At 42.0% G+C, this 14,362-nt stretch overlaps 1 protein-coding gene across 1 annotated transcript; it reads left to right on the forward strand.

The window, feature by feature from the left end:
• The first annotated feature begins 1,647 nt into the window (after nucleotides 1-1,647).
• On the forward strand, nucleotides 1,648-10,578 carry zbtb14 (zinc finger and BTB domain containing 14). The gene is made up of 2 exons (XM_072251728.1): nucleotides 1,648-1,791; nucleotides 7,906-10,578. Exon 2 carries the CDS (start codon nucleotides 7,922-7,924, stop codon nucleotides 9,245-9,247), a length of 1,326 nt encoding a protein of 441 aa, XP_072107829.1. The 5' UTR covers nucleotides 1,648-1,791; nucleotides 7,906-7,921; the 3' UTR covers nucleotides 9,248-10,578.
• The last annotated feature ends 3,784 nt before the right edge of the window (nucleotides 10,579-14,362 follow it).

Here is a 14,362-nt window from a genome sequence, read left to right on the forward strand (position 1 = left end):
AAACATGTCCTTAACTTAGAAATTAAATGCACAATACATTTTCAGATGTGAAGACTGGTAGCCAAAGTCAATTGCTAAATGTAAATGTCCTAACACCAAAAATCACTAACAAAGATATTGAAATCTGAAACCAGGAACACAGAACATAGAACAGTACAGGCCCTTCAGCCTACGACATTGTGCCGATCCTTTAAGATCAATCAATCCTTCCCTCCAACATAGCCCTCCATTTTTCTATCCTCCATGTGCCTATCTAAGAGACTCTTAAATATCCCTGTTGTATCTGCCTCTGCCACCACCCCTGGCAACACATTCCACGCACCACCACCACTCTTTGTGAAACAAAATCTACCTCCGAGATATTTTCCTCCAAACACCTTAAAGTTGTGCCTCCTTGTATTAGCCTTTTCTGCCCTGGGGGGAAAAAAGATCTGGCTATCAACTGGAAAGGGTACAGAGGAGATTTACCAGGATGCTGCCTGGTTTAGAGAGTATGCATTATGATCAGAGATTAAGGGAGCTAGGGCTTTACTCTTTGGAGAGAAGGAGGATGAGAGGAGACATGATAGAGGTGTAACAAGATAATAAGAGGAATAGATAGAGTGGATAGCCAGCGCCTCTTCCCCAGGGCACCACTGCTCAATACAAGAGGACACGGCTTTAAGGTAAGGGGTGGGAAGTTCAAGGGGGATATTAGAGGAAGTTTTTTACTCAGAGAGTGGTTGGTGTGTGGAATGCACTACCTGAGTCAGTGGTGGAGGCAGATACACTCGTGAAGTTTAAGAGACTACTAGACAGGTATATGGAGGAATTTAAGGTGGGCGGTTATATGGGAGGCAGGGTTTGAGGGTCGGCACAACATTGTGGGCCGAAGGACCTGTAATGTGCTGTACTATTCTATGTTCTATCTATGCCTCTTATCATCTTGCACATCTCTATCAAGTCACCTCTCATCACCCTTTGCTTCAAAAAGTCCTAGCTCACTCTACCTATCCTCATAAACATATGTAAAAGAATTCCATTTACCTGGATTAATGCTACACCAACAGCTCATGTGAGCTTCCACATCATCCAGGATAATGCAGTCCACTTCATTGCCACCCTGATGGCTACAGTGGGTATTGGATTCACAATGCACTGCTTTGTTACTCATCAGCTCTGAGAGCATCCAGCACAGGATGGTAAAGAGATCTCTACCATCTACTCAACGGATGCAGTAGGTGGCAAGGAACACCACCACCTGCAGATTCCCCTCCAAGATCCTTCACTGGCAAACAAATCACCAGCTTTTCATCAATGCTGGTTTAAATGCAGTCACTCAACTGCACTGAACTTGTACCCTCTCCAGAAGGACTGCAGCAATTCAAGAAGACGTTTCCTTGCTCAAAGGCATTCAGGAATGGGTAATAAATGCTGGCCTCGCTAATGATCCTCATCCCGAAACTTATTTTAAAATATTTAACTTTAGTGTTTACTGACAAGCTTTATTGCTTTCGAGAAGCACTGACTATCGAGAAACAAAGAACGTGAGGTTTGTTTCTTGCGATTTATTTATTCGCTCCGCTTGCCCGAAGCCCGCGCGCAGTGCCCGGGTGCGCCCGCCCACACGGACCTGCTGCGGCGGTGCTCGCGCCTGCTCCCGCCCCGTGCTTGCGCAGCGCGTCACTGCGTCGTCCTCGCTGGTGCTCGGGCGGAGCGTCCACATTTGGCCACAAGTTGGTCGCCGAGGCACTCGCCCCCTCCTCCTCGGGCCTGTCTGCAGTCTCGGGGCGCGGCGCGGACCCGGCTCAGGTAAGGCAGCGCGAGAGCTCGCTGACTCGGCAGCGGGCGGTAGCGCGCGCGCTTGCCCGAGCCCAGCCCGGCTCGGCCGCGGCAAGCATCGGGTTCGTTCCCGTCTGCCCTCCCCCCCCCCGCCCCCGTTGGCACCTGGGCAAGTCGGCCTGTGGAAAAGCCGCGCGCCGGGGTGAGGGTGAGGGCGCGAGCCGAGCGCGATCTGCAGCAAGATGGTGGGCTCGGTGGGAGGGAGCTGCTCTCGTGACCGTCCGGGCTGGGAACGAGGCGCGATCCGAGCTCTGTGGGCGAGGAGAGCGGCACGGTGGCTTTGATCCGGCGTGGGTCCCGTCTCACGGGGAAGCTCGCGTGGAGAAATCCAGCGGCCGGATGTGTGCCCACTCTCCCCCCTGCACACCTTTCCACCCCGTCAGCAAATCAAAATCGAAATGGGCGCTTTTCAAAATGGAGTTTCCGATTATAATTAAAATTCCCGTTCAGTAGCCCGGCAAGAGAGCTAAACACTACCGATTACATTGCGACAAAAGTATACATTAACTTTGTATTTAAATATCAATTGCAGGCGTGATGTAACGCTAGAAAGAATTTTATCTTTTTCTTTATAAATCCGATAATTGCGTGGCGTGGTTAATTGCGAGGGGTAGAACCCGACACCCGAGCGGCGGGGGGAGCGCGCGATCCCGACAGGGACGCGGGAAGCGCCGCGACCGGCAGCTGGTCGCAGACGCGGCCCTGAGCGCCAGTGCGTTGCCGCCGCCCGGCCTGGAGAGTGCACTGCGGTGGAGCTTCGCCGCCGGGCCGAGAGAGGCTCCGCCGTGTGGCTCCGAACCTTCACTGCACCGGGGGAGGAGACGGGCAGGGATGACTCGGACCTCGAGGGGGCGATGCCTGACGCGCCGGCATCTGCTACCGTATGACCACGAAGCGATGTCGACCGATTTAATGCCGATAAATTGACGTGCGATTTCTACCATTCTGCTGTTTGGTCTCGCAAAACTGAGTTTTAGCAATTGGAACTCTCTTGGGGATGTAAGAAACCGACCTACACTGACCTTACCCCCGTTCATCCTGTAATAAGATCATGACTGACGTTTATCCTTGGTACCATTTTCATACTTTTCCTTATGACATGGCTGGAGATTATTCTGACCACCCAGCTCTTAACACATTCCCAATCACTACAGCCCAATCAATCCATCAGAGGTAAAACAGTCCCAACCATTGAACACATTTACATAGAGCTCTGTCACAGGAAATCCACAACAGAAGTTGGGAGTGTTGCATATAGTCTGGAGGGTATAGATAGGATGCAGAGCTGGGCTGAGAAGTGGCAGATGGAATTTAACCCAGGTAAGTGTGAAGTGGTTCATTTCAGTAGGTCAAATATGAAGGCAGAATATAATATTAATGGCAAGACACTTGGTAGTGTGGAGACTCTGAGAGATCTTGGGGTCCACATCCATAGGACACTTGAAGCTGCTGCACAGATTAACAGTGTTGTTAAGAAGGCGCATGGGGTTTGGCCTTCATCAACCATAGGATTGAGTTCAAGAGCCGTGAGGTAATGTTACAGCTATGCAAGACCTTAGACCCCACATGGAGTACTGTGTTCAATTCTAGTCATCTCACTCCAGGAAGAATGTGGATGCTATAGAGAGAGTGCAGAGGAGATTTACAAGACTGTTGCCTGGATTGGAGAGCATGCCTAATGAGAATAGGTTGAGTGAATTTAGCCTTTTCTCCTTGGAATGACGAAAGATAAGAGGTGACCTGATAGAGGTGTAAAAAATGATGAGAGGCATTGATCATGTGGATAGCCAGAGGCTTTTTCCCAGGGCTGAAATGGCTAACATGAGGGGGCAAAGTTTGAAGTAGGTACCAAGGGGATGTCAGAGGTAAGTTTATTTTACACAGAGATTGAAGCATGTCTGGAATGTACTGCCAGTGACAGTGGTGGAGGCAGATACAATCGGGTCTTTCTAAGAGACTCTTAGATAGGTACATGGGGCTTAGAAAAATAAAGGGCTATGCGGTAGGGTAATTCTAGGCAGTTTCTAGAGTAGGTTACACAGTTGGCACAACATTTTGGGCCAAGGGGCCTGTAGTGTGTTGCAGATTTCTACCAATCCATCATCAGAGATCCCCACCACCCAGGCCATGCTCTCTTCTCACTACACCCACCAAGAAGAAGGTACAAGAGGCACAGGATTCTCTTGCCAGGTTCAGGAACACTTACCACCCCTGGGCCATCAGGCTCTTGAACCAAAGGGGATAACTTCATTTGCCCCATCATTGAAATCTTCCCACAACCAATGGACTCAACTTTCAAGGACTCTTCATCTCATGTTATTTATTGTCTACTTATTAGTATTATTTATTCTTTTTGTAATTTGTAGTTTGTTGTTTTCTGCACTCTGGTTGTACGGCCTAGTTGGGCAGTCTTTCACTGATTCTGTTATGGTTATTATTCTATTATGGATTCATCGAGTATGCCCCCAAGAAAATGAATGTCAGGGTTGCATATGGTGACATATGTACTTTGACAATAAAACTTACTTTAAACTTTGACTTTTCATGGTCCTGTAATCTACTCATGAACTCAGATCTTTTTGCATTTCAACTAACTGCAATATGTAAAATAGGTAAATGCAACTATAAAGTAAAATTAAAGGCTCACTGTAACTACATACTAACTCTTGATTTGGGTACATACACAGATCCCCCTGGACACCCAACACCTTTGAATCTCTCGCTAGTCCTATTGTTCTTTGTACCTTTACCAATGGAAACAGTTTCTTTCCATCCACATTCTTCATTCCTTTCACAATGTTATCAGATCTCTTTGCAACCACCTCTTGCTTCAAGAACAACCTAGTTTCTCCAGTGGTTATACATAACAAGTCTCTAATCTCTGGAATAATTTTCATATAACTCTGCATATTCTCCAGGGTCTTTACATCATTCCCAAGGTGTAGTACATTTTCGGACTTCAAGTTTATTATTGGAATTTGACGTAATGACACAACAGTGTTAGATTATAATGCCAGCAGTCTCTCAAGTAATTTTATGCTGCAATTAACTGGCAACCACCATAAACTGCATGTGAATTAGAAGCAAGAGAGGGTCACTTGGATTCTCAATCCTACTCTGTTTATCTAGAATCTGCCTACTTCTCCCAAAAGGATATTCATGCTTCTGCTTCCACAGATACTTGAGGAAGTGAGTCTCTCTCCTCTCTTTTTTGTTTGCCCCTCCCCCACTTTCTCTCACTTTTCTCTTGCTCTCCTCTCAAATAGATGACCTCTTATTATTGTTTAAAAATGTAGAACTAAGTGATTATATTGGAGTGCTGCCTGAGGGGGAAAATTACTGGAAGGCAAAAATATTTCTAGCTCAATAACTTTCACACAGTAGGAGTGCAGCAGATTTTAAATTGTAGTTCGTTCATGATTGACAACAGAGAGCAGTGTGGAAACCATTTGCTCTTAGAGACAGTTTTCCATGAATGAATCTCCAGTTTTAGCTTAGTTTACAATAACATCAAAAAAAAACATAATTCAAAAAAATATATACAGTAATCCTTCAAAAATGTGGGTTCTACTTTGTTCAATCAGATTTAGAAAATTTAGGACTAATGCTCATAGCAACATAACATTCTGTTACGATTTCCATGTACTCAACCTGCATCTAAGTGATGGTGGCAATAGTGCTAGAAAAATGAAATGCTGAAGTTGCTGGAAATTGTGAAGCAAACTAGTATAATTTGTTTGACTTTCATCAGAACTGGGTAGAGTTTGGAATAAGTAGGCTTTAAGATGCATCAAAACTGGGGAGGAGAGGAATAAACTAAAAGGGTGATCTAGGATGGGATGGAAGGCAAAAGAGATTTTCTCTGATTCATTTTAGTAATTTTCTCTAGATCTTCTGAAAAGCCACACCATCTTATCTACAGTGTGGTGCCCAGAGATAGTAACCGTGGTGTAATCTAACCAGAGTATATAAATGTTTCTTTGCTTTTGTCTTCCGTGCCTCTTTACATTTCCACGTGTCTCTGCACCATCTAATTTTTACTGATTCTTTAATATTTAGAATCTGAAGCAGGTTTATTATCACCAGCGTGTGACATGAAATTTGTTAACTTAGCAGCAGCAGTTCAATGCAATACATAATCTAGCAGAGAGAGGAGAAAAATAAATAAATCAGTTACGTTTATTGAATAGATTATTTTTTAAAATGTGCAAAAACAGAAATACTGTATATTGAAAAAGTGAGAGTGTCCAAACCTTCACAGTCCATTTAGGAATCGGATGGCAGAGGGGAAGAAGCTGTTTCTGAATTGCTGAGTGTGTGCCTTCAGGCCTCTGTATCTCCTACTTGAGGGTAACAGTGAGAAAAGTGTATTCCCTGGGTGCTGGAGGTCTCTAATAATGGATGCTGACTTTCTGGGACACCGCTTCCTTAAGATATCCTGGATGCATTGTGGCCTAGTACCCAAGATGAAGCTGATAGATTTACAACCTTCTGCAGCTTCTTTCGGTCCTGTGCAGTAGCCCCTCCATACCAGACCGTGATGCAGCCTGTCAGAATGCTCTCCATGGTACAACTATAGAAGTTTTTGAGCTATTTGTTGACATTGCCAAATCGTATTTGTTGACTACCAAAACACACCTTTACACTTCTTTCCAATAAATGTAGTCAGTCACATCTGCCCAGTTTCTATATCTTTGCTTGTAATGCTAGAAATTGTCACTCTTTGCCTTCCTGTTTACACCATTATGTGATACATAGAATGGTTACTGCACGGAAGGAGACCTGTCAGCGCTCTAGTTCTACACTGGCCCTCTGTAATCTTGCAATCTTTTCTCCAATGTATATTTATTCGGTTTCCTCTTAAAGGCTTCAGTGCAACCTGCATATTCAGGCAATTCATTCCATATACCAATCATGCTTTACAATTTTGCTTTACCTTTAAAGCCTTTAGCCCTCAATCACTCCACCTTGAGGAATAACCTCCATCATCCATTCTATTCAGTCTCTTCAACAATCCTGCCTCTCCAACCTCTCCTTACAACTGTGGTCCTTCATTCCCAGGAACCATTCCGGTAAATCTCTGAAGTCCAGACTGGCATTTGCTTTATTAACTGCATCTCTTAACCTGCCCTGTCACTTCCAATAGTCTGTGCACCCAGACCCTCAGTTCACTCTACTCCTGCAGCCCTGTCGGAATACCATTCTTAATTTACCATCCATCCCATTGCACTGGCCCACTTGGATCTTGTTGCAATTTATCAGTGTCTGCTTTGCAGTTCTCAATACTGTCATCTGCAAACTTGCAAATTATAGTTTGTATGGATAGTTTCAGGATTTTGATAATGTATATCAATAAAATCACTGGTCCCAACAGGCCAATGGGACAACCAGTTACATACTTTCCTGCAGTCAAATAACTGTTGACCTTTGCTTTGCCTTTTATCTTTCAGCTAGTTCAATATCCATAGTCACCATCCCATTAATGTTTCAACTTTAGTTTTGCTAGTGACAGTGGTTCCATTTATTTAGGCACGTTCAAAGTGAAGCCACAAAAAAACACATTGGCTTCATGTAGAAGCAAATGCTGGCAGACAGGAACAGGATCACAAAAGGTGGAACAAAGCAGGCTGATTTTTATGGGGATCATTAAGATAAAAAAAAAAACCTAAGATGCCTGTTTTCCCGTGAGAACAATAATTCTTGGGCGGCATGGTAGCACAACGCTTTACCAGACAGGAAGACCCGGGTTCAATTCTCGCCGTTGGCTGTACGGAGTTTATATGTTCTCCCTGTGACTGTGTGGGTTTCCTCCAGGTCCTCCGGTTTCCTCCCACAGTCCAAAGACCTACAGGTTGGTAGGCTAATTGGTCATTGTAAATTGTCTTGTGATTAGGCTAGGATTAAATTAGGGAAGGAGGGGAAAGGCCAGAAGGCCCTATTCCACACTGTATCTCAATAAATAATTAATTAACACAGTGTCATAGGGTATAGGGATTGGATTATTTAAATATATTATTTATTGGCTTTTGCAGAAACTTGCATTTGTTTTTTTTCCTTTTCTCATTTTTTTTTCTCTATTTCCAGTTGTTAACATAGCACAATGGGCGAAGTAGTGAAGTACAATGACGACGAGCACAAAAACGCTTTCCTGAAAACACTGAATGAGCAACGGTTAGAAGGAGAATTCTGTGACATAGCCATCGTGGTGGAAGATGTTAAATTCCGAGCCCACAGATGTGTCTTGGCAGCGTGTAGCACCTACTTCAAGAAATTGTTTAAGAAACTCGAGGTCGATAGTTCCTCGGTGATCGAGATTGATTTTTTGCGTTCTGACATATTTGAAGAAGTACTGAATTACATGTACACCTCCAAAATCTCTGTGAAGAGAGAAGATGTGAATTTGATGATGTCTTCTGGACAAATCCTTGGAATCAAATTTTTAGATAAATTATGTATTCAGAAGCGTGATGTATCTCCTCAGCAGAACGCAGCTCGCCGGAAGAGTCGGTACCCCTACAGCATAAGTGCCAAGATCCACCGGCCCTCAGTGAATAGCACCGATGAGGAGATAGAAGAGATTGGAGATCAACTTGAAGGACAGTCAGAGGAGGCAGTCGAAGAAGCTGTACCTAATCCCGATGATGGAAAGACCCAAGCAAATGGACTGCGTGTTCAGGAAGCTATTTTGAAGGAACTTGGAAGTGAAGAAGTTCGTAAAGTCAACTGCTTTGGTTCTGAAGTGGAAACCATTGAATCAACTGAACCCAAGGATGTGACTCCTCAGCCTCCTCCAACTCTCGCTTTCAATGATAGCATGAGTGGGGTCAAGGAAGAGCAAGCACCAGGCTGGACGGCAAACACTGATGTGAAATTTGAATATTTGTTGTATGGCGACAGGGATCAGTTCAGTTGTCAGTCCTGTGGCAAGACTTTCACTGATGAAACTCGTTTGAGGAAACATGAGAAATTACATTCTGCTGATCGACCATTTGTGTGTGACATCTGCTCAAAGGCTTTCACCACACAGGCTCACTTGAAAGAACATCTCAAGATTCACACCGGTTTCAAACCCTATGGGTGTGACGTGTGCGGAAAATCTTTCATTCGAGCCCCTGATCTAAAAAAACATGAACGTGTCCACAGTAATGAGAGACCCTTTGCATGTCACATGTGTGACAAAGCTTTTAAACACAAGTCTCATCTGAAAGACCATGAGCGGAGGCATCGAGGTGAGAAGCCATTTGTTTGTGGTTCCTGTACCAAAGCTTTTGCTAAAGCTTCTGATTTAAAGAGACATGAAAACAATATGCACAGTGAACGCAAGCAAGTACCCACAAGTGTGATTGCCAGTGAGACAGAGCAGTTGCAAGCTGCAGCAATGGCAGCTGAAACGGAGCAAAACCTGGAAAGTATAGCCTGTAATTAATTTAATGTTAATGTCCCCATTTCTCATATATTTCTGAATAATGTAGATGGCTGCATCAGTAAATGTGATCCTTGTATAGTTTTCTGTTAAATTCTGTTCCTTTTTACAATTTGTATAAAGAAGGCTATTTTTTCTGTCCTGAGTGTACATAAGCTAATATATTTAGTATAAATTGTTGCACTGTATAAGGATTTTTTTTAAGTTGGGTTGGCCACTTGGGACAACAGAATAAATTACGTAATTGAATATTTCAAATGTCATTAATGCCTTAATCCCTGTATGGTGCAATAATATAAATATATTGAATAGTGTATTGCAGTTTTAATTTTTTTTTAGTAAAGTTGCTTTTAATGTTTTGGCCTGCCACAGCAGTCTATTTGACTATATTCTGATAAGAAATGGGCATTAGGATTAAGATTCTTCAGGGTTAGGATTTCAGCATGTCTTTTTTTTTGATTATCCACTGTACTATACATATAGAAATATTACTAATTTGGTGTGAAGAATTTATGCTTGAATTTTAAGTATTCTTAAAATAAAAGAATATTGTTTAATTTTTGTAATACTGTTAATTTTTTTCCAAGCTTCTTTAAGAATATCAAAAGCGATTTACTTATATAAGCCTTTAACACTTTGTCTTGCTTCATACCAGCAAGTGATACAAGAGATATTTGTTGAATATGCAGATTGCTTTATACTGCATATCTTGTGAAAAAAAAAAACTATAGTGTTTAATCTTTACTGCTTTGAGCAGAGAATATGATGTAATCCAAGATTCACATTCAATATTTTTTTTTTAATCAAATTGAAGATTGAGTTCTGGAACAGGATAAATGGCAACAGAATCAGACATCTTCAATAGTTTAGCAATTGAACAATTTGGTGCAACACTGTTCTTAACATTTTTGTCTATACTTGTATTTTAAAGAAAAACTCTTTAAGGGAGTGTCTGCTGATAATTATAGTAATTTTTTTGATATTTGCCTGTAAATACTTTTTAATTGAAATCAAATAAGTGTTATATTAACTGGTAGTTAAAGTTAGATTAAATTGTCTTGTGTACAACTCAGAGTTTAGTAAATATGATTAAAATATTCATATAAGTGTTTAAAGCCCAGTCTGTGGCAGTGCACTGTATTCAAACTTTTGCAATGTGATGGAAGCATTGTGCTTGCATTTAAAATACGTAGATACCACAGTCTGCATAAATGTTTGGTGATCAGCCCATTGTACCAACAATGTTGAGTTAGATTATTCAGTCGTACTTTACTTTGTTCTGTAACTGGTTTGAACAATATGAAACTTAACTTTTTTCAGAAGTTTTACTTTTGCCTGTCAAAAGTCTTTGAAATTAAAATATAAATGTTTTGTAATCTGAATTTTGTCTTTCCATTACTGTTGTTGAACTCTCCTTTCCCACACTTCCACCAGAATGGACTTCAAACGTGACCAGAAACTTAACATAAATACTGTGACCATAAAGGACCAGGGGCAGGTATTCTCCAGTGAGAAAATAAACCACTTTCTGACTTCCTCAAAATGCCTCTCAAGGCATTAATCAGATATGTGATAGTGTATTCTTTACGCTCCAAAGGTAGGCATAACTCCAAAAACATTGAATCCGCTCAACACTATCCAGCACATATACTCCACTTAATCAATGCCCCCTTTATCAACTTAAACATTACAACAGTGAACAGAGAAAATTTACAAGGATGGTGCCGGGACTTGAGGACCTGAATTATAGGGAAAGGTTGAATAGGTTTGAATCTGGCATATGGGAGAATGTGCAGATTTACTAGACATTTATAAAATTGAGTGGTATCGATAGGGTGAATGCAAGCAGGCATTCACCCTATTAATACTAGAGGTCATGGGTTAAGGGTGAAAGGTGAAATATTTAAGGGGAACATGAGGGGGAAGGCCAGAGGGTTGGTGGAAGTGGTTGATGTGTACTCAATTTCAATATTTAAGAGAAGTTTGGATAAGTACATGGGTTGGGGGGGGGTGGATATGGAGGGCTATGGTCCAGATGCAGGTGAATGGGTCTAGGCAGAATGAAAGTTTAGCGTGGACTAGGTGGGCTAAAGAGCCCATTTCTGTTACAACACAACGACTCCACACTAACTATATTGTATTATTTATGAAGAAGCATTGCAGTGATTTGCCAAAGCTTCTTTAAGAGAGGCTCCAAATCCATGATTGCTACCTCCCAGAATAATACAGGCAGCAGATGTTAGTCAAAAGTTGCCACCTTCAAATGACACACCATCCACCTTGGAAATGTATCACTGTTCGAGATCCCTGGATCTCCCTGCTCAGCGCTGAAGGAATATCTTTACCACAGGCAACTGTAATTCCTGGAGTTTGAGGTTAAGGCCGAGTTTGAGATGGGCAGAAAAGTTTGCCAGCAACTGTTGACACCCATCTCCTACAATGTTATGTTTGAAAGAAAATCTCAGTACTGCCTGAAAAACCGAGAAAAGAAATTGGAGGGCAGAGTTTACCTTCTATTTCCATCCTTCATAATTAATTATTAGTAAATGCAAATTCTTGCCCAGTTGATATCCTTTCTTGAATTTTGTATGTACTCCTAGTGCAAACATGTTTTTTTTCTCCCAGGAAAGCAAATAAGTAAAAACATTATTATTGAGGTACTGTAGTTGACACTTCCTTATGTTCTCTGTTTCCTTGTAATTTGAACTCTAAGGCAAAGAATTTGTCAATGCAGTGGAAGTTTAAATGAAAGATTACCATATTCTTTCATAATCATTTTTTTAATTTCCTTAAGGTGACTCCTCCAGCTTGGATGTCGAATTCAACTGAATTGTCTTCAAAGTATATTAATTATCAAATTACATATATGTCACCATGTACAACACTAGATTCATTTTCTTTTGGGCATACTCAATAAATCCAAAATACAATAATAACCATAATAGAATCATTAAAAGACTACCCTCACCCCATACCGCCAAGTTTGAACTAGCCTATATGCACTTAAGGTGATAGGGGCTGTTCAAAGGCGATGCGCAGGACAAGTTTTCTTGTTTGTCTTTGTTTCGGAATGCGCTGACTGGGGTGGTGGTGGAGACAAGTAGGATTGAGGTGTTCAAGAGCCTCTTGGATACATGACTGTGCAGGAAATGAACAGATATGGACATAGAGTAAGCAGAAGGGATTAGTTGAACATTTCATTATAATTAGTGCAGCACATCAAAAGACATAAGAGCAGAATTAGGTCATTCAGCCCATCGGTTCTGCTCTGCCATTTCATCATGGCTGATCCATTCCCCTCTCAACCCCATTCTCCTGCCTTCTCCCCGTAACCTTTCACACCCTGACTAATTAAGAACCTATCAATCTTATGGTGAAACTATGAATCTTGTGGCAAATCTTTGCCTTAAATACATCCTATGACCTGGCCTCCACAGCCACCTGCTGCAATGAATTCCACAGATTAACCACCCTCTGGCTAAAGAAATTCCTCCTCATCTCCATTCTAAGTGGACGTCCTTCTACTCTGAGGCTGGGCCCTCTGGTCCTAAATTCCCCTAAATTCACTCTATCTAGACCTTTCATCATCGTGGCTGAAGATCCTGTTCCTGTCTTGTAATGTCCCGTGCTCTACACTGGGGAAAAGACTGTCACCGTCCACCTTATCTATACCTATCATAATTTTAAACATTTTGTGATGTTGCCCTTCATTCTCCTATGTTCCAAAAAATAGAGATCTGACCTGGCCCATCTCTCCCTCTAACTCAGGCCCTCTAGTCCTGGCAACATCCTCAAAATCTTTTCTGCACTCTTTCCAGTTTAACCACATCTTTCCTATAACAGAGTGACCAAAATTGTACACAGTACTCCCAAGAGTGGCCTCCCCAGTGACTTATAGAAATGCAACATAATGTCCCAGCTCCTGTACTTAATGTCCTGACTGATGGAAGCCAGGATGCCAAAAGTCTTTTTCACCATCATCTGTGATACTGCTTTCAATGAACTATGCACATATTTCAAAGTCGCTCTGTTCCATTGCACTCCCTAGTGCCTTACCATTTATAGTACAAGTCTTACACGGAACTGCCTTTCCAAAGTGCATCACGTCACACTCAGCTGTATAGATATCCGTTTATCACTCCTTGGCCCACTTCCCAAACTGATCATGATCCCCTTGTAATCTACCATCACCTTTTTCACTATCAACAAATAATTTCATGTCATTTACAAACTTACTGATCAAAGCTTGTGCATTCCCATCCAAACCACCTATAAAAAAAACAAGGTTCCTAACACTGATCCCTGTGGGATGCTACAAATCACTGGCCTCCATTCCAAGAAATAATCTTCAACCACCATCCTTTGTTTCCTACTTCAGAGACCATTTTGAATTAACCTAACCAGCTCTCCTGGAAACCATGGGACCTAACCTAGACCATGTGGAATCCTGTTGAAGTCTTTGCTAAAGTCCAAATAGACAACATCCACTACCCTACCCACATCTATATATTTATGATTACCTCTTCGAAAAATTCTAAACTTTTCATTAAGCACAGCTTTCCATGCACAAAGCCATACTGACTCAGCCTAATCAAATTCTGTCTTTCCCAATGCTGGTAGATCCTGTCCTCAGAATACTTCCAGTTACCTCCCCACTACTGACGTCAGGCGGACTGGCCTGTAGTTCCCTGGGTTGCCCTTTTTAAAAAAGTGGAGCAGCATTAGTCACCTTCCAGTCTTCAGGAACTTCACCAGTGGGTAATGATGAAGCAAATATCTTCTCACAGGCCTCCACCATTTCCTCTCTAGCCTCCCACAAAGTCCAAGGATGCACTCAGGCATACCCTGGGATTAATCCACCTGAATGTATGGTAAGGCTGCAAGTACCACCTTCCTAGTAATATGAATGTCCTCCAAAAACATCTCCACCCAACTCTTGAGCAATCAAAACTTTCTCCTCAGTAAATATTGAGGAACATTTGTTAGAAATCCTACCTGCCTCCTGTGTTTTCAAGACATATGTGTTCTCTAAAGAGAATTTCTCTCTACCTAGCCATTCTTTTACTCTAAAATCAATTTCTATACATTTTACTAAAAGTCCTTAATTATTCTAGGTTT

The sequence above is a fragment of the Mobula birostris genome, chromosome 1, assembly GCF_030028105.1.
Source record: "Mobula birostris isolate sMobBir1 chromosome 1, sMobBir1.hap1, whole genome shotgun sequence".
In the NCBI taxonomy this organism is placed as follows: domain Eukaryota; kingdom Metazoa; phylum Chordata; class Chondrichthyes; order Myliobatiformes; family Myliobatidae; genus Mobula; species Mobula birostris.

Bases quoted from the DNA above. Each gene is read 5' to 3' on its own strand.
- zbtb14 (XM_072251728.1), top strand. From the start codon at position 7,922: ATGGGCGAAGTAGTGAAGTACAATGACGACGAGCACAAAAACGCTTTC.